The 21,073-nt window shown below is 35.9% G+C and overlaps 1 protein-coding gene across 1 annotated transcript; it reads right to left on the reverse strand.

The window, feature by feature from the left end:
* Positions 1 to 278: 278 nt before the first annotated feature.
* Positions 279 to 18,228, reverse strand: LOC121313901 (transmembrane inner ear expressed protein-like). The gene is made up of 5 exons (XM_041246686.1): positions 18,190 to 18,228; positions 17,255 to 17,375; positions 9,058 to 9,207; positions 359 to 622; positions 279 to 322 (listed from the first exon to the last, which is right to left on the reverse strand). The coding sequence occupies exons 1-5, from the start codon at positions 18,226 to 18,228 to the stop codon at positions 279 to 281; spliced, it is 618 nt and encodes a 205-aa protein (XP_041102620.1).
* Between the last annotated feature and the right edge of the window lie 2,845 nt (positions 18,229 to 21,073).

Below are 21,073 nucleotides of genomic sequence, written 5' to 3' on the forward strand. Positions count from 1 at the left end.
ATTTCTCGTTATATGGTAATATCCATAGAAAATATAACATCCTTGCTTGCATCCTTGCTGTGAAAGGTATTAACCATTCTCTTTTGTTCCATTTATTAGTGGATTGTTCATGGAAAAAATGCTTAGCAAAAGTTAATGAGCAGCAAAATTTCTCCTTCAACATCTAATGTTCTAGAACAGTGCCGTCCACAAGTGCAGTGAGTATTCTATTTGGATAAACAGCACCCATACAAAAAATCACCTTTGTTTGACTTAATTTTGCTGTTAATAACCAGTGATTACTTCTTTGCTGGCGGTTTCTTAGCTCCCCCTTTAGCATTGGCTCCTACTTTCCCTCCAGCCTTGACGTTACCTCCACCTCTTTCTCCTCCCTTGTTGCCAGCTGCTTTTCCTCCCTTTGCAGGTCCTTCTTTCTTTGGCAGTCCCTTTTCACCTCCCTTCTCTCCTGCCTTCTTGCCGGTTCCTTCCTTGCCCTTTCCCTCGGCCTTTGCCCCTTCCTTGGTGCTTTTGCTCCCTTCCTTCTTCTTCTTGTTGCCATCTTTCTTGTTGCCTCCTGCCTTATCCCCACCCACTTTCCCAGAAACTGTGGGCACTTCTGCTTTATTTTCTTCGGGTTTTGCAGCTGCAAAGGAAAATCATAAAAATAATACATTTCAAGGAATATTAGAAACACACAATGTTATACATGTGAATTAAAAAAAAAGAAAAAAGTAACACTGTTGTTTGGCTTTTCCAGGCTAAGGACAGACAGATTAAATGCAGTGCAAGCAGACGAACAAGAGTGCATGATTTGTGGTGCTCACTAGTGAATAATGTGTCAGTTTTTAAAATAACTTTTAATATTCAATTAAAATGCTTGTAAACACACACAAACACATACACACACACACCCTCCCCACCATTTCAGTGATATGAACAATTTGGAGTACATAATCCTGGAGATTTGATATTTGCTCAATAGTTTTATCTAAACATTTTTTTATTCCTTTATAAATGTCTAAATATTAATTAATCATTATCAATATATGTACAACATTTGTTATTGTGTTAGTAAGCAAGTCGTTAACTGCTACTAGACTAAAAAAAGTGTCCCTAAAAAAAGCATGACTGAAAGACACCTTGTCTATACATCCCATATATGTTCAAAACAAAATTTCTGTATACTAAATTGTACGTTTTACTGCTTGCTATAGCAACGTATTTCCTTTGCTGAATAAATTTGAATAGACTATTAACATTCTCTGCAATTACAGCATGGACGAGTAGTTAATGATGCAAATTGTTGAGTTACCGGTAGCAACTTGGGATGAAAGTTATGACTATGTTCTTATTAATATACAATTTATCATAATTAGCAATAGTAGATATAATTATCTGCACTCCCATAAGCGCTTACATAATCTATGGCACACAATGCAAATAACGACTGAGATCTCAAAAGAAAATGAACCATTAAACATCGAAGCAACAGGAAAAAATGAAAAGGTGCACAATAAATGAAACGGCAGGAAAATAGATGCGGGCTGTCTATCAGACGGTTGATTTGTTTCTTTTTTAAGAGACATGCAACTGTTAACCCCTTTTGGCACCATGACTGAACTGAAAGCTAATGCTAATGACAAATGAAGAGCAACTTTAAGGACCTTGCCCTTATGTTTGTATTTGCCGATAGCAGCCAGTGACACATGTGAATTTAATTTGATTTAGCTTTGCCTCTTATTACTGTGGTCAGTTATCAAACCTGAGCAAGGAGAAATGTCCCTGTAACAAAGTCAACACAGTATATTAATAAATAAATAAATAAATAAAAACCACTTGGGGTGTGGAGAGCTACTTTCTTCCGCCTCAGAAACCATGAACATGTTACATATTTCACATTGCAAATCTTTAAAAAAAAAAAAAAAAACACACACACTGTCTCAGGGGGGGAAAGGACTTCAAAACGATAAAAAATATATATATATTTTTAACGACAAGGGGTAAATGCACCCCAGCTTGTTTCAAATTAACATATATCATGATGCTTTGAAGATTGCAGGATAGCCTTACATGTGATTAAACATTAATTTATCCATAAATTATAAAACTGTACATCTATCATACAACTATGCATCTATCTGTGTATAATGCATTCGTTTCCAGCACTGTATTTGATAACTGCATTCTCTTCAGTGTTCTGCTTATTACCTGATACAATACACTATTGTCTTTTTTGATATACTGATAGGCTATCACATGCCGTTCCTGTTTACTTGCATAATAGACTTCTGAGAGTTGCAGGAGAGCTGGGATAGATGTAGAAATGATGTACTGCATTATTTACAGTAGCCTGCTTATTACCACCTACAGAAATATTTTATTCTGACAGTTTAAAAAAAAAAAATGTCTTTCACATACTAGGCTACCAGTATTGCGCAGTCTCTTTTTACTTGTAGAATTGATGCCCGAGAGAGACGACAGGCAATTTGGAGTGAATGTGACAAAGTTTGAGACTTTGATAACTGCACTATTTGGATTGTCATTGTCTTCTATTTCAAAGCATGGAGCCTATCTTTTTTCTTGTTTGTTTGTTTTTAGATTTTGTACATGTTATGTTTGCAAGTACAATATAATATTATTGTTGTAGTTTATATTTCTGTTTGTGGTATTTTAAAGGCATTTACTGTTGATAGCATGGTTTTGTTTTTTAAATAAATAAGTACAATATTTTTTACGCTTAGCACAACATATATTCAATATAGAACTGTTTAAATATTAACTTGTTTTTTGTCATTCTTTTGCCTTAAATGATAAATTAACAATGTATGTATGTACCCCTTTACGCCTGTGAGCTCAATTATTGCCATTGACAGGTGAAATAAACATTAAAACACTGTATGGTCACTTTCTGAGTGAAAATCAAAGCCAGAGATGCATGTAACAGTGCTTTCTGTTTTGGCACCGCTCATTTCCTTTAACGCCATCCCAGTACAAGTATTTGTACAAGTATTGGTTTCTGAGGCACATGGTGCATCTTAAATTTAACAATCACATAACAAGTGGTGCTGCAAATTCTTATTGGAATTCAATATATACTGTAGATTGGAAGATTAAGGTTAAAGAAGCATCTTATATAAAATTGTTCATAGGATCTACCGAGCAAAAAGCGTCTTGGCTAGATTTAAAATTGACATAGATTACAATTGTGTGTTTTGCAATCATATTTATTTAATTGTGTTTTTACATTATTTTTCGGAATGATATGCAGCATTATATACTGAGAATGTCAGGCAAACAAGTACGATTTGGTGGTGTTGATATCCTTCTTTACTAAAAAACAAAAACTGACATCATGAAACAGGATGTTATATACGGAATTAATCTATGAATTATTTTTGGTACCGTAAATACCATGTTCATAATGTGACAGGTTTAGAACATAAGCCAAAGTTTATTTTGTTTGAAAAAGAAATGGAGAGATACAGCGACACCATCAAGTTGCTTAAAAAAAAATAAATAATCAAAGACATGTGACATCTTTAGTTTGTTTGCAAAACAGTGCAGTGTTCATGTAGTTCATTTGATGTACATAGCGTGTCATGTTTTTGTGTTCTGTTAAGCAATACAAAATGTAAAGTAAATAAAGAAATGAAATATATAAATAAGAATAAAATGTATTTTGAGTATGAATGGGAGTAATGTGTTCTCTGCACACCCCTAATTAAGTGTTGTATAAATTATTGAATGCATCAATAATTGATACTGACATCATATTAACTTAAATACATGATTTCATTGTGCATGTGTTATTTCATTCTGGAATGTGTTTACACTGCTAGTAACAAATCTGTACCAGAGGCTATTATTTGCAGTTTATACACTATAAAGCATTTTATAGTACCTAAATCAAAATGTCACACACATATTTTTTATTTTTTTTTCATATCAGTATTCAGTAATAGAAATATAAATAAAAAGAGATTAACTGCACACACATACAGAGGCAAAACTTTCAGCATTTAAAGGGCCCATTTTTTGACTGAGGACCCTAGAAAACTGTTGTAATTATGTGTGTAATAAAAAAAACATAAATAGATAAGGCATAGAAAGCATTTGGCTTTTGAACAAATATGCAAAATATGGTATTTCAATGATTTTATTAAAATTTAAGTGGTACAGAATTAGATTTACTTTTCTAAATGCCACACCTAGTTACCTGGCATTTAGTTTCCCCAGCTGTATTAAGCAAGAATTGTCATTCAGCTGAGAAGCATAGCGGAATGTAATTTGGTTTTCCAACTATATTCTCTGCATTTTTCTGCTTAGATGTTCTTGTCACATGAGAGGGAGAGAGCAGTAAATGAACACAATGGACACTAAATCAGAATTGACCTGTAAGAGTAACTTGATTTACATTCAGACTCTTCATGTTTTATATCGATGTTCTGCTGCTCCCAGCTTCTAGAAATGTATTTAATGAGCACACCCTGTGTCTAAACTGCTGGTGTCCCTATTGTCATAGCAATGAAACAAATGTAATATAGTAGTTGGCATTTTTACAGGAATATAGAAGAACAGAGATTACATTACTTGATTTGAAATCCTTAATGCACTGTCCACTTATTACTGATTGCATCAAAGAATAAGAGAGAAATCATAGAAAACATTCAGCTTTTCAAACAAACCTGAAGAAATGCAGTAATTGGAATTACTTTATGAAACTTTACATGGTGCATTCAAGAGTAGTACATCTACTACTGATGATACCATTTGCTAGAAAGTTGTTTTTGAGAACAAACATGATGCTGACCTCTTCTAGTTAGGTCAAAATTATTGGTGTGACAGCAATGATATAAAGCTTGCAAGGTTTCAAGTAGGAAATCTATAGTATCACTAATGCAGTTCCTAGTACAGCACATTTATTCATTGGTCATTCTACAAGCCAATTACCAGCAAGTTTCCATCAGCCTATTAGAGATACAAACCTACTGCTCAAACACATCCCTGTCGTGCTTTCGAATTACCACCTCACTCCCAGCCTTGTCCGAAAGGGCAGGGAGTGGGGTGGAGTGGAGTGGAGTGGAGTGGAGTGGGGTGGGGTGGGGAGAATACGATGCTTCTCTGCCTAATAGTTTTTGTTCACCAGGTTGAACACGTCACATAGATTTATTATTTTATTCTTTGTTTTTTAGCAGGCGTCACTGGGATGCTCCAAAGGATGAAGCAGTGCTCCAACTATTCTTATTCTATTTTTTAGTTTTCTTCAACCATTGTTTGTATTCATTGCTTTTGCATTATATGTATATATGTATTATAATAAAGGTGGTTATTTAACACAAGATTGTCTGACTGAAAACAGAGTTATCACAAAATTTTCAGAACAGTTACATTCCTCTTGAAATCATTTGACAATTAGCTAGTGGTTTTCTTCCACAGTCCACAGTCATTTAAAATGCTCTTCTGGCCACTACTGCACTTAGAGAGGATTTTCAGATTGTTTGCCAGCTGTCAACACTTTTTAAACCATTCCTAGTACTGAATTTCATCTAATATTGATTTAAATATATGTTCTAGTTAAAATTATTTTTGAGAACAATACCCTTGGCTGTCCTAACCACAGTCTGCTATTAAGAGAGTAGTGTATGAACTGTGTGTTCAATAGATACCCTTGGCAATGCAGTCAATACCTGTAACATCACCCCAAATCAAATGCAACCTTTGCTATTTCTATAATTTTTTACTGTAAAGTTAACATCTAATGCAATGTAAATTTCCATACAGACAGTAGTGTGACCCCAAACACTAACATTGTACAGATTTACAAATATACTCATTTAAAGAGCCTTTTAAAGAAAGGGGTACTGTATTCAAAACCAGATCTGTCAAATGTGTAGGGTTGCTAGTGAGATGCAGACAAATATAAGTTAAGACTTTACATTGAAGGCCCTTCTACTTAATTTTTTTGTCTTTAATGTTACCCACCATTTCAATGCTGATAATTTATAAAGTTGAATACTTTAAGCCTGTTTCTTTGCTTTAATTTCAGATTATTAACATGTAATTAGAAGTGCTGTAAGTGCCCCTAATTACAACTAATTTCAACTGCAATTCATATTCACTTCACAAACTTAACCAACTAAAAAAAGTATTGACTATAGTCTTATTATCCAAAGGGATCTAGTGGAGGTGTACATATATAATAATAACTTGATTTTTATATAGCATCTTTCATAGTAGACCACCATCACAAAGTGCTTACAGAGGTAGACTGTGAATTGCATTATATGCAGAGTCACTTGCAATAGGACACTGATTTAACATCTCATGGGATAGAGCACAAGGAGGTTAAGTGACTTGCTCAGGGTCACACAATGAGTCAGTAAGGGGCAGATATGGGATTTGAATTGGTGACCTTGGGGTTACAAGCCCTCGACTTTAATCATTGGACCACACTGCCTCCTGGTGTCACAATTTATATTTGTCCATTTAATATTGTAATCAGTAGGGAAATAGTAGTAGTAGTGTGATGATGATTTTTGTATTGTGTGTTTCATACAAATAATTATAATAACAGCAATATTATGAATATTAAATCAATCACTATTTGGATACTAGAGCACATTTGCAGAATTTTACTGTGCTGATTTGTGTACAATGAAACTGCCCAACACAGTTTTCATAAAACCAAGTGCAAGGATAAAGGCAGGGTATTTCCTCTTTCTGCTGTTACACCAGTCTCGCTAAATATTAATCTTAATAGAATGGCCATCTGGTATTCCAGCTCGTCTCTGACAATCCCTGTGTTTCCTTAGTCATTTCTCAGCCAAAGATGTTTAATCCATGTGGGTCACAAGCCATGTTTTTAATACAATTAAGATTTCTGTTTGGCTACTGCTGAGGCCAGCTGGAATTCTTTGGCTGGTTCTTTTAAGGTTTTGTTGAAAAATTACCTGAAATGGAACTTTGAATGTTTATTATTATTATTATTATTATTATTATTATTATTATTTATATTATTATTATTATTATTATTATTATTATTATTATTATTATATCTATATCTTTATTTTTATATAGCACCTTTCATAGTGGATCACCATCACAAAGCACTTTACAAGATATGAGACAAGGTTGTGTGAACTATGCATCAGCTGCAGAGTCACTGACAACAACGTCTCACCCGAAAGACGGAGCACAAGGAGTGTTAAGTGACTGGCTCAGGGTCACACAATGAGTTCGTGGCTGAGCTGGGATTTGAACCTGCTGATTACAACCCTGTTTCTTTAACCACAGGAACACACAGCCTCCTTATTAATTGTGAAGACTCTGTGTTTACTGTAACTAGTAGCCCTCTATGATGTCATTGTAAGCAACATTTGATATCTCATAGACTATTCTAACAATCAGCCATTGCATTGCAGGCAAATCTTCTGAGATATTGAGTGCTACATTTCTAAATTACCATTATGCAGACTCAGATTATCAGTGAATCTGGCTGTACATGCTTACTGTCTTGTCATGTAAACAGCTTGTGTTGCCTGCATGTAAATAGTGTAGTCAAACAAAAGACAAACCTTCCGCTGATAGATGGCAACATTCTGTCAAATAATACAAAACAGTAACTATATTGTTTATTTATAAAATCTAAGAAAATTGAATTATAATTCAATTTCTTTAAATAATGATTTAAAACTATGTATTAAAAAGAAACAATTATGAATAATCACAACATTTTAAAATAGGTAACATAGGGGCACATAAGTTTTCTAGTGTATTAACATGCAAACTAATCAACTCAGGAAATACAATATTCTTCCCGAGGCTACATTACCAGTATCCTAACTAAAAATAAATAAATAAATAAATAAAAATAAATAAATATGTGTTGACAAAACTTTCCTATGTTTAGACAAAGTCACAATGTTTTGATTAGTAACGTGAATACTCCGAGTAACACAAGTGTCTTTCGACTTTATAAATTCAATCCATTTCCTTTCATCCTAACCACTAAAACGTCTATATTGTGTATATTGCAGATATATATATATATATATATATATATATATATATATATATATATATATATATATATATATATATATATAATATATGTCAAGAAAAATGTTATGAATTTCAAACTTAGTTGCTGGAAACACTATGTGAATAACACACAAGTTTAAGCTTGTAAATTAGGTCCAATAGTTTGATTGGCATTGTATTAATAAAACCATTAAACACTAATGTTAGAAAATTGTTGTTGATAAAATGTATTTTTTTCATCCTTTTTTTTTATAATGAAGATTATGTAAAATGACATTCCATCTGCAGTTTCTGAAACATGAACAGAAAACTAACAATTTTCTGCTTTGTGCTTCCAAAAGTTTTTATAGCCAGTGCCTGGAAGAAGAGTCATCAGGAAGCTAAACAGGGAAGAACGGAAGAAAAGCAGCCCGGCCCATAGCTTCAGTGAAGAGTCATCTCATCCTCCTCTTTCACAACAGGAAGAGGGATGATGCTCCTCGACTGAACCTGACCAGAGATGGTCGGAAGGGAGGCAGAATAAGAGGAGCCTGCCATTCAGGAAAAGAAAATAAGAGAAAAAGAAGAGAAAGAAAGAAAGAGAGAAAGAAAGAAAGAAAGAGGGGGAATGAGTCAGTGCAGAATTGCACATTTGAACAGATACTGTGAAAGAGTAGTTAAAGGTACTTGTCTGGTGCTTGATGCTATGACTAAAAAAATATGCATATTTGAAGATTCTAGCATTTATAACATCATATATGAATCAATAAATTGACAGAAAATGCCCTTTTATTTGTGGCTGGTCTTTATAGATTATATTCTATTATACTGTATTTATCCTGCTTGGTTTTCTTGTATGCTGAATCATAATAAGTCTAAATTTATATTTCGGTATTTAAAGATGTGTCCTTGATGACCTTACGGCTTTGCTAGTTCTAGTTTATGAAGATGCAATGTCCTGTCATTTTTATTATCTTTTTTCAAATACTTAAGAAAAATTCCTCAAGGTTTGTTGCGGAACGACTCTCGGTTATCATTAAAGTAACCAGCCTGTCTTACCTCCGGGTATGTCTGTCAGTTCGTTTAGCGGCGGTACGGTTTCCAGTGTGTCGGCGTACTTTTTAGCTGCTTGTCTTTGTGCAAAGCGTGCCTCAATCTCCTTTTTCGTCCTTGGGATTCGACATTTGAAGATGCAACACAATGTGATTACTAAGGAAAAGAGAAAATTGTAATTGTACATTTTTAAAACTCTTATTTTCCTTACAACCTACACAACCTATACACTTGATTAAGAGATCATGTTAATGTAAAGCAAAAAAAGCAAATCTGTGTTCTTATTCAGACTTAAAAAATAATATATTTCTCTTTTTTTTGGGATGAAAACATTCTTTAAGACCTTTCTTATCAGTGTACAGAAAAACAGTATGTGTAGATACCAGATGTAATTGTATACAAACAATTAATTAAATAGACACAATGTACTCTGTCATCTTTTCTTTGCATTCTAGTTAGAACTCCACCCATGATGTGTCAAGCAGTTTTCTTGCTGGGACGGAACAATGAATGGAGGAACAAATGTAGGACAAGACTGCCCTGTAGTGTTGTAGAAGGGACATTCAAGTCATTGAATCGTCTGATGCTAAAGAAAAATCCACTCTTTGAATTAGATAAATAATATTGTAATCGTCTCATTGGAGACTGAATTCATTGAACTTTAGCAGTCTCATAGGGACTTTAAACTAAGAATAAAGTCTGGGGCAAAATTGTGATTTAAGGATTTATTCTTCTGGAGCTGTTGATGTTCATAGAACATTTGGCGCAGGCAAAGGAGATGCATAGTACAATGGGGAGTACTGTAGGACCCTGCAAAATATGTTTTTAAAAACAATTGTAACAGACAAGAAACAGCTGAGGAAGGAGCATTTTTTTTTTTTTTGTTACAAGTAGTTTCTTGCTAGTGCTATGCTGGTAAAATAATTGTATTCCTCTCTGATTTTACCTTACCCTGTGCAAATGTTTTGTGTGCATCAAAGTGAGTGTGAGTGTGAAGTAAGATCCTAATACCTGCTGCACATAAAGTGAATTTATATTATGGTTACAGGAACCAAAGTGAAAATGAAGTCTGGAAGACTTTAACTAACAGCAAGGAGTTACAAAGTGAATCATCGTAAAATATAGAATAGAACAAGAACTAGACAATAAAAAGTTTAATGAAAAAGGATAAATTGTATGTAAGACCTCTATATCATTAAGTAAGCAAATAAGATGTTAATATAATGGTAAAGTATAATAAAAACTGATTTACATTATAGGGAATAACATATTGTGTTCTCGAGATGTAAAATAGGTCATATAGGAGGACAAATGTCAGAGTTATTTTACAGCACAGACTATATATGATTCTGTTTTAAAAGCCATTGCATTGCATAGACTCATTATGCACTAATCAAAAGATTGCATCCGTTCACAATGCTGGACAGACCAGCAGGTCTAAGTGTGCTTCCTGATTTAACCTAATGGAGAGAATGCCATTGGACTGAAACACGTTTTTCCCTCTCTAATAGAGAGATTAATTTGTCAGCACAGTTGTGTAAAAGCACACCCATGCTGTGTTTTACATGTGTTCTTTTGAATATAGTCAACAGATATGGAAGTCTGGAATTCTGGAAGTCTGAAAGTCTGAATTGATGGAAAATATGTATTGTTGATTAAGTTGTGTGTAGAATGTAAATCATTTTCATGCTGATACCTGAACACAAACTAAAGAGAGTTTAAAGAGTCTGTTTCTAACTCATTGCGTTGGAAGTTGGCTCCTACGGGTACAAGAAGGTTAAAAATAAAAAAAAGAAGAATAGAAGTTTTTCAGTCTAGATGATGTTTGGTGTGGTTTCCCAATTTTAGTTTTCTTTGTTCTCTCAGTTCAACTAATTCAACCAATTCTGGAATAACTGTTATAGAATAATGCAATATAAACTGACCGACTCCAGGTAGTTCCCAGCACATTGTTCCAGAGAAAACAAATGCATGTCTTGTGCAGTGCTGAAGCGATTTAGAACACTGTTGCATGTCTGTTGCTTGTCACACTACTGTGCACACGTCTCTTTAGGCACAATCTGTCCTGTTGCTTGTCACAATACGATGCACACTTCTCTCTTCAGACCCAATCTGTCATGACACCATGCGGTTTGAGTACTTTCTGCAAATGTTGCCATTCCAGGAACATACAGGAGGCAGGTTTAATGGGCAAGTTGACAAATGCAGCCCCAGCACTGAGTAACAAGTCTGTTGCATAGACATCCAGGATCAGGCCCCTTGAGAACTCTGCTTCCCATTATTGTTGCTCTGTGATTTTACGTCATTCTCACATAACTTATATTTACATATATTGCAGACTTAAGGGCTTGTCACACCAAACGCGGCACTGCAATGCTGTGCGGCAAAAGCAATTATTTTCAACGATGGCGGTCACGGGAAGCAGCACTCAAGCGGCACCGCAGAGCGGCGTGCAGGAGATAAAATATTTTCAACTTTTGCCACGCCGTGCCGTGACGTAAACTACCAGCAACCAATCAGGGGAAAGTAGGAGGCTCCTTAGCAAGAAAAAAAAAAGTACAATGGAGGAAAAGCTTGTGGTTCTGATTTCTGATTCTCCAGAGTTGTATAATACAGCATTAAGTAGGTTTGAAATCTGCCTTCATCAAACCGGAGCTCCTGTATCAGCCGATGATATTCGCCGTACCTTTTTCTTTTCTTGAGGGTGTCATGGACCTACAGCGATCTTTCTTTTTTTTTTCTTTGGTAGAGCAGGGCGATTACAATTATCTTTTTTGTTTAGTGTTGATTGTTCCAATTCTTGTGTTGTTAGATGCACAGTACTACTGATTGTTGCCACGTTTACAGTCCGCCCCCCACCAAAAGTCCATTGATATGATTTTAACTCCCACTGTCTTTGCCTATACCCAGCAAACCAGGCGAAACTCACAAAGAAATTATCAAATTTTTTAAAAGTAGCACATTTTTATTTTATTTTAAATAACACAATTGCCTGATATTTTGTGTAATTGTGGGGGGATTGTGATGGTGTGTGTGTGGGGTTAAAATTAGGTTTTATAAAAAAAAAAAAAACATATAATGTTTAGCTCATTACTTTAAATTATATACACTGAGTGTACAAAACATTAGGAACACCTTCCTAATACTAAGTTGCACCCCCCTTTGCCCTCAGAACAGCCTCAATTCATCAGGGCATGGACTCTACAAGGTGTCGAAAGCTTTCCACAGGGATGCTGGTCCATGTTGAGTCCAATGCTTCCCACAGTTGTGTCAAGTTGGCTGGTAGTGGATTTCTACTCCGAATAGCTCATTCCATCTCATCCCACAGATGCTCAATTGGATTGAGATCTGGTGACTGGGCAGGCCACTGCAGTAAGCTGAATTCATTGTCATGTTCATGGAACCATTCCTGGACAATCCTAGCCTTGTGGCATGGGGCATTATCCTGCTGAAAAAATCAATTAACAGATGGATACACTGCTGCCATGAAGGGATTAATCTGATTGGCAATGATGTTCAAATATCCTGTGGCATTCAAACGTTGCTCCACTTTTATCAAGGGGCCCAATGTGTGTCATGAAAACACACCCCACACCATCACACCACCACCACCAGCCTGCAACGTTGACACGCGGCATTATGGATGCATGTACTCATGTGGTTTTCTCCAAACCCTCGTCCTCTCATCAGTATGAAACAGCACAAACCGAGATTCATCAGACCAGGCAATGTTTTTCCAAGTGTCCAGTGTCCAGTGTTTTCGTTCCTTAGCCCACTGCAACCGCAGTTTCTTGTGTTTTGCTGAAAGAAGTAGAACTCTGTTAGGTTGTCGGCTGCCATACCCCATTCGTGTCAAGGTACGACGAGTTATGCATTCTTTTTTTTATGGGTCTTTCGGCACCAATGTTGTACTGGACTGTCAGTTGACTAACTGTTTGTTGCTCTACACAGTTTGTGTCAGCCTCCTTTGGCCTCTTTCATCAATGAGCCATTTTCGACCACTGGCCTTCCGTTGGCTGGATGTCCTTTGGGTGGTGGACCATCCTTGATACACATGGGAAACTGCTGTGCGTGAAAAAAACCAGCAGCGTTGCAGTTCTTGACACACTCAAACTGGCGTTCCTGGCACCTACTACCATACCCCATTCAAAGGCACTTAAATCTTTTGTTCTTGCCCATTTCCCCTCTGAATGGCTGTGACGGAAATACAATGAGTTCTGGTGATAAATCTCCCTCCCGACCTGTGAGGGCGCTAAAGAACGAGAGGAGAAGTATCTGGAAGGGCTGGCCTGACAGTTCGTTTCCGGGACCGGGAGGTCGGTCAGCCGGGAAGGAAGCGAGACTAGGTTGTAGGACCGTATTGACCTGAAAGGTAAACGAGGGGCTGCTGCAAGTAATGAGGCAGCTGCAACCGTTTACCTAGATGTCATGCGGGAGTACATATAGGGGCCAGGGTAATGCTGATCTTTTCCTTCGTTTGGGTAAAACACTTGGAGAAAGAAAGAGCGAGAGTGGAACTCGCAGTGTTTTTGATACGTGTTGTGTTTATTTATTATCTGTCTGTGTTTTGTTTCACTGTAGAGAGTTAAAGCACTACTCCGGAGCTGTCGCAAAGGGTCAGTCAGCACTGTCCGTATCCGTGTTTTCACCACCTACCCTCACGACGCACTCACTCAGGACTGGTAACCGTCTGTTTATCTTTGTTCGGGACTGTGCCCTGTTTCTGTTATCCCCGAGCTTTACACATCGTTGTGTGTTGCCGGGGATTGTTTTCTTTGTCGGTCACCAGACCTGGAAAAGCAATAAAGCACTTTTCACTGGATTATACCGTGTAACACTTTTTTTTTTTTTTTTTGGTTCCTGGGTAGTAAGTCTTATTTCCTAATTGCTTATGCCTCAAAAGTATAGAAAATGGCTATTATTCCCCGCAAACTTTGCTTTTGTGACCAGGACAGTGATATTTCAAAATATCACTATTTCCAATGGGACGGGCAAATGTGTGTCTTTTCGTTCACAAAGTCAGAAAAAAACAACATATGAATCCAAATTAACGTGTATTTATACTAAAGTAATACAAAAATGACTACAAAAGATTTAGAAGTGAGTAGTTTTTCGAGATTTACGATTATACTGTATTTACATATGAATCCAAATTAACATGTATTTATACTAAAGTAATACAAAAATGACTACAAAAGATTTAGAAGCGAGTAGTTTTTCGAGATTTACGATTATACTGTATTTACATATGAATTTATGAATCCAACTTAACGTGTATTTATACTAAAGTAATACAAAAATGACTACAAAAGATTTAGAAGCGAGTAGTTTTTCGAGATTTACGATTATACTGTAAATACAGTATAATCGTATCTTTTGTAGTCATTTTTGTATTACTTTAGTATAAATACATGTTAATTTGGATTCATATGTTGTTTTTTTATGACTTTATGTGAACGAAAAGACACAAATTTGCCCGTTTTCCCATTGGAAATAGTGGTATTTTGAAATATCACTGTCCTGGTCACAAAAGTAAAGTTTTTGGGGAATAATAGCCATTTTCTATACTTTTGAGGCATAAGCAATTAGGAAATAACACTTACTACCCAGGAACAAAAATTGTGTTGCATAGTGTTATCGTTGTCTGCCTGTCACTCCTGCACCGCATCACCGCTACACCCATTCCACCTACCAACCACTTTGCCACAATGGCATGCATACACAATCCATGTCCTAATTGTGTCTACCCTTCATCTATACTGATTGAAGTGGATTTAACAGGTTGCATCAATAAGAGATCACCTGGATTCACCTTGTCAGTCTATTTCATGGAAAGAGCAGGTGTGCCTAATGTTTTGTACAGTCAGTGTGTGTGTGTATGTATATATATATATATATATATATATATATATATATATCTACACACACTGTGACTTCTGTATAAAAACAGTTTTCTTTCCCATTGGCATTTACTGTTTGTTGCTTGTACATGCAGCCATGACGTAACAACAGACCGCCCACTGACTTTCCCCTGCCGCGATCGGTGTGAACAGTGGTCTGCAGCGACACGCAAGGAGACGGCATGTGCGCCGTGTTCGGTGTGAACAGCCCCTAAGGTTTTTTTTTAATTCTATGCAAATTTGAGGCAACATATTTGATGTATTTGGTTTAAGCAGTTAAGCAGTCATGCAGGAATATGTAGATCATTAAGGTCAGGGCCTCTCGTTCTAGGCACTTGAGACTGCTTTAGTGGCACAAAAAAAGACTTTGACCAAAAATAAACTTTCTGTGACTTATGTTTTACAATTAGTGAATTGAGCAAATGATCCCCTGACACAGAAAAACTTTCAGCTGTACAGGTCATATTTGTGGAAGCTTAAAATAACTGGGTCATACCTATAAAACGCAAATACTCATTGTCATACAAGTAATAGACTTCTCCCCCTCCTCCCTCCCCTCAGCTAAACACCATATGACCATCATGATAATAAAAATTTCTAGTGATCAGCTGCACGAAAAGCAGAACATGTGGTTTTCACTAACTCTACTGCACAGAATAAATGACATGTTTTACTCCAGTCACTGTTAAACAAGCACTTTCTTTTGTTGTTGTTGCTTTGATAGATGCTATTTTCATTTGCTGGACCTGACAGGTTTCTTCCTAGGCATCAGGATGCAGGACATTTGCTAGGAAATCGGGACTGTCCCGACCATGTAGGGACTGTTGGCATGTCTGATCATCAGCTGAAAACGGAAGCACTTACAAGGTTGACCTTTGTCCAATCTTGTGGAGCAGGATCTTATTTGGAGCATTGCATAGTTCAGGTACAACAAAAAACTGCCTACAGTAAATAATTTTATGTACAGTACAAATCCAATATATAGAAACAGGAACATGTATTTCTCCAAGATTTTCAGTGAACAACATCCAGACCAACAGAACACTGTTGCATTGTAAACTTTGGAATTAGTAAAAATAGCAATTTACCAATAATTTGCTTATTCCCATCAACCCTCACTTTGTATTTAACTTTATCCCCATTAATACCTTCCCCATCCCACACAGTTGTAAAACTGAATCATACACGTTTGAAACAATGGGGTCAGGAACATAGCTACACACCAACAAAATCAGAAAACTGGAGCAAGGTGCCAAGTCCCACAACGTGGTTTGGTCAGCTAAGTATATTGCAGACAGACCACGCCCATGTTTAACTTCACATTACAGCAACATCACTCAGTGGATTAATACTACAGTCATCCATTTTAGTACTATATTACTAAAACAAGTAGAAACATGCTGTATGAGTCAGCTGTGACTGAAACATATTGGGATTGTTTTTCAAAGACAAGCAGCATTACAGGAAATTTTGTGTGTGCATCTCAGTTAGTCAAGCCTATCAACAACGAAAACATAAGTTGTGAACAAAGATTCACAATTAACCCTTTAAAGCTGCCAAGCAGCAAATGATAATACAATGTTTTGACACTCTGGTCTGAACCTAAGATGGGCATCAATGCTTTACAATGAGCCGTTTTACAATACCTTATTGTACCCTATTGACTGGAAATTCATACATATTTTTGGATGAACAACCAAGTGGCTCTTCCTCATAGCATTCATCAGTGACTCTGTAAGGGGTTGTACAAATAATGTTAATAAACAGCACATATCATATCTATTAAAATTCTGTCACTATTTATGAATCGGTCAATTTAAGTATTAGGCTATATAATACAGTGTATATAGTGTAAATTTGGAATAAACATATATATATAAGCCTGGAACTTGCCACCTCTTTCTGTCGCATAACTCTTTCCAACTTTAGTTGTAATATTTTGATTTTCAGTGTTTTACAGGTTTACATGCACAATGGTTGACTTATGGGCAGTGCACAGGGCAACGCAAATATATGTATGATCCTTGAATTTTTTATGTAACAGCACTATTATTATTCATGTTTTTGCTGGGATCTTTTGCTTCATGGAGCTGAATCAGTTGAGTAGGATTTCGTCATGAAGCTAAATCATCAAAGGGAAGCCATTCAGGTATTCACAGTGTTCTAATAAATTTTGTAAGTCTGTAATTCACATTGATTGCTTTAAGTTCAGGATTAGTAATTAATTAATGCTACGAAAAATTACAGTACAACAAAAAGTAGTTCTAAATATTTTACAATAGAAATTGTTAAAAGTGACTTACTAACTGCCAAAACGAACATTGAAAAAACTCCAATGACTTGCCATAACCGAAGCCCCCAGAAAACAACAGTCTCGGATGTAACTGGGTCTGGTTTCTTCTTGGGAGGGCTTGTTATTCCAAACTGAAAAGAAAGAAGTCATAGTTATTAAGTCTCAGATTAAGCCAAGGCTACTAATTGTGCAACAAATTAAACTTAAAAGTGATTATAGCGAACAAAAGTAGTTCATAAATCCTTCCTGTTTTCCCACTTCCTTCACTAAATAGATCTCAAATGTGCAGTTTTGAAAGAAACACATATTATAGTACACTGTATTTTCATTTTAAAACATATCTGCTAGTATTATATTAAAGGAAGCTCTCAGTTTCTATGCCTTATTCTCGTAGTTATTTGCACTTTGGGGACAAAGGATGTTACTAGCTGAATTATGTCAGTCAATAGGGAATCAGCTGGTTAGTTAATGACAGGAAAGAAGTGCAACAAAAACTAAAAGCATGGCTTGCAGTGTAGTACCATATATAATGTTTTAAACTAAAAATAATATGTGTTTCTCTCAAAACTGGACATTTAAGCCATATGTAATGAATGGCAGTTTATAACCTGTAAGAGCTATGAAATATTTTGATAGCTACAATCAATTTACCATACTCTTATAAAACCTTAAATGCAAAAGGCATTGTACAGTGTATTGATGCGGGGGGTATTTGGATAATTGTGAAAGTGGAGTGGCACATATTTTATGTTTCCAAAATAGTAATTTAAAAAAGTTCTGTCTTCTGTCTTCTGTCTTCAATATTAGATATTTTTTACTATACTTGTACAGTACATATTGTAGCGTGCATGGGGAACGCAGCAGCAGGGCTGGTAGGTGACTTAATCACATACAAAGACATAAGCCCGATATATGCTCCTTGCAATGGAGCCGGCTCTTTTGTACAGGGGTATCGGCGATATGCCCGAGAGGTCCCAGGTTCATGCCCTCCCTCCGCCTGTGTGGATTGCCTCGTCCTGTGTGATGCGCTACAATATGTTAAGACAAGAGTTTCTTAGTCAAAGTCTCAATTCACTGGGATGTTCAAGTTCACAAAAATAAAATTATGCTGAAAGACACAAGCACATTTTTAAAAGAGTAATTATCATCCCTAATCAAAGGGACAAGTGTTAAAAGTGGGCCCTGATTAGTAAAGTCTCTGCTGATTATGGCTTGTATGTGATTATAAATCAAGACAAGGAAAAAATGTACTTCAAGAAAAAAAAAAAAGTTGATTAAGCAATGATTGTATAACACTCCTTCTATTCTCTTAATGCCCTTGACCTTAAAAAATAAAGTCCATCTAAAAAATTAAAAATTAAAAACTCGCTGACAATGAGTCTTTCAATCAGAAAGGTTTGTGTAGCAAAACAAGAGAGAAAAGGGTACGTAATATACCACATTTCAAAGAAGGAAGTTTAGAGGTGAAATACAGTAGATGGATCCCCACACTCACAGGGCATTCTTGAAATATGTTCTATAATTCAGAAATAATGTAAAGATTTTATAATACCCCTCTGTATGTTAATTACTGTGCCATTAATGGATGTTGACCGTTTCATCTCATCACATCAGCACAGTGGATTGATATTGTGTCACTCAAAATAGCTCAAGTTTGCTCCTTCTTGTTAGAGTTTATCACACAATGTTTAATTACAGTTAACGGTACTTGAAATTCTGATAACTCTGTACAGTAGTCTTTCGTGTATAGAGATCTTCAGTTCCAAGTGATGACTTGAATACTATGCAGAGTGTTTTGAGTCAGGGTCAGATTTTCTATTGTCCATTCAGTTGTAATTGATCATGTAGAAGCGACTCGGGGCCAAACTGACAAAGTTTCTGATCTTAATTATTCGTTATTTGTCTAATGCATACATTACTTTGTTTCAAAAGGCATGGAATTAGTTCATATAAACCCTATTGGATATTTAAGAAAAGACTGGTTTCAATTCAAGAAGGCTATCATGGTAAAACTATGGATTTCCATAATTATCACTGGAGTTCACAAACTTTTTCTCAGCACTGTATATAGACAATGTTGCTCATTAAAAACCACAGTATATACTACAGTAGATATAATGTTGCAAATTAAAACCGCTGTCTGGGCTCCAGCTTACCTTACAGTACTGGCTGAATAATAGTTCTAGTAGTAGTAGTAGTAGTAACGGTTGGCTGCGAAGCCATTCTGGTCATTCTGGCTGGGAAGCCTAATAATAATAATACAGACTGCTGTCAGAATACAAAACTAGTAAATTTAGTGTCAATAAAATGTTGTTAGGTTATCCCTACTTTCTTTAAACTTCTGCACTTAACTGTTTAAAACTTAACAATTAATTTATATTCAATAACATATAAATCATCATTCGCATGTAAACTAAATGTGATTATTTAGTAATACTAAATGTATTGTAATGTGTTAAGCATGTTTTTGTCTATGTAGGTGGACAGGTCTCAGAAGAATCTGTCAAGGGTGTCCTTGAAGGGAGCAACTTAACAAATTTGGCTCTGAGCAAGATGGTTTTATCAAGAAGTCAGCAGGTCTATCACTCTGTTGAGGATCCAGAACCAGAGCACTGCACGTAGCCAAAAGAGGCAGGCTCTTTACTAAACTCAATTACACACCTGTATTTATGTTATACATTTTATTCAGAAATTCTACAAGCTCTTAGGTGTATATCTTAGAGAGAGGGGTAGACAGACAGATACATTAACAGGCAACAGACAGATAAAATAGATAGATATACATTTCTTTATGTACCTCATGCAGCTGTCATGATGATTATAGAGAGAGAACTCAAGGAAAAATGTGAGTCCAGTAATTAAACGCATAGAAGCATGGGTGATGGTGGCAAAAATCCTCAACAGCAGCAATTACTGTGTTGCAGTCTTCAGCATAGGTATATAGTATGCTTGTGTTGAAAGACATAGTGACTCATTTATTTTTGTTCTAGCTTTCAAACACTTTATGAAGTGTTTTGTTAAATGCATTTTTTTTTTTTCTTAAGTCCTTTAGCTATTTAAATACTGCAATACATACCTTTACCCTGCTGTGGTACAACTTAATTACATCTACAATGCAAATAGTGGAGCACTACATTTTGTTTGCAAAGTGTGTGTGTTGTTTTTTTTTTGTTTTTTTTTGTTAACTTGAAATATGCAACAGAAATATCTGAATTTTCTGCTTTCAGATACAAAACCATCAGTGATGGCACGAAAGGACAGGGCGGGGACAACGCACTATACTAGATGACATTTTTGCTGGAGATTCTGCTATGAAGCCACCACTAGTGTCCACTATTGTTCTATCTACCTCTACAAATAACACCCCAAGAGTGGGGTGTATAATATAATATTAATATTTTGATTTTTTTTCTAATTCTTTAACATATTTTTCTTGTATGTTTTTTCTTGCATTTCATGTTATTTAACAATAAAGCATTTTCAAAATATAAAAATGTGTAAACACTCCGCCTGTGATTGAACCCACATTGCCTGTGAATATGTTAGTACATTTTAGATCACTATCACACACTGCCTGTAGGTGGAAACTTGCATGGCCTTTTCTATTAATGAATGAATCCTTGTGTTCCGAGGGGCCTCGGATTGGAATGTGTGTTCCATCAATGCAGCCGATGACACCAGGGAAACCAGTTTTCCTTTGGAAACCTGCCAGTGCTGGGAACTGATCTGACGATGGCCAGCAGATGTATTTATGCATTAGGTTGATAAGGCCATTGACAAACTGCAGAAAGGCATGATGTAGAAATCTGTCGGAATGATTTGCCAGCAG

Source organism: Polyodon spathula, chromosome 4, assembly GCF_017654505.1.
Source record: "Polyodon spathula isolate WHYD16114869_AA chromosome 4, ASM1765450v1, whole genome shotgun sequence".
NCBI lineage: Eukaryota > Metazoa > Chordata > Actinopteri > Acipenseriformes > Polyodontidae > Polyodon > Polyodon spathula.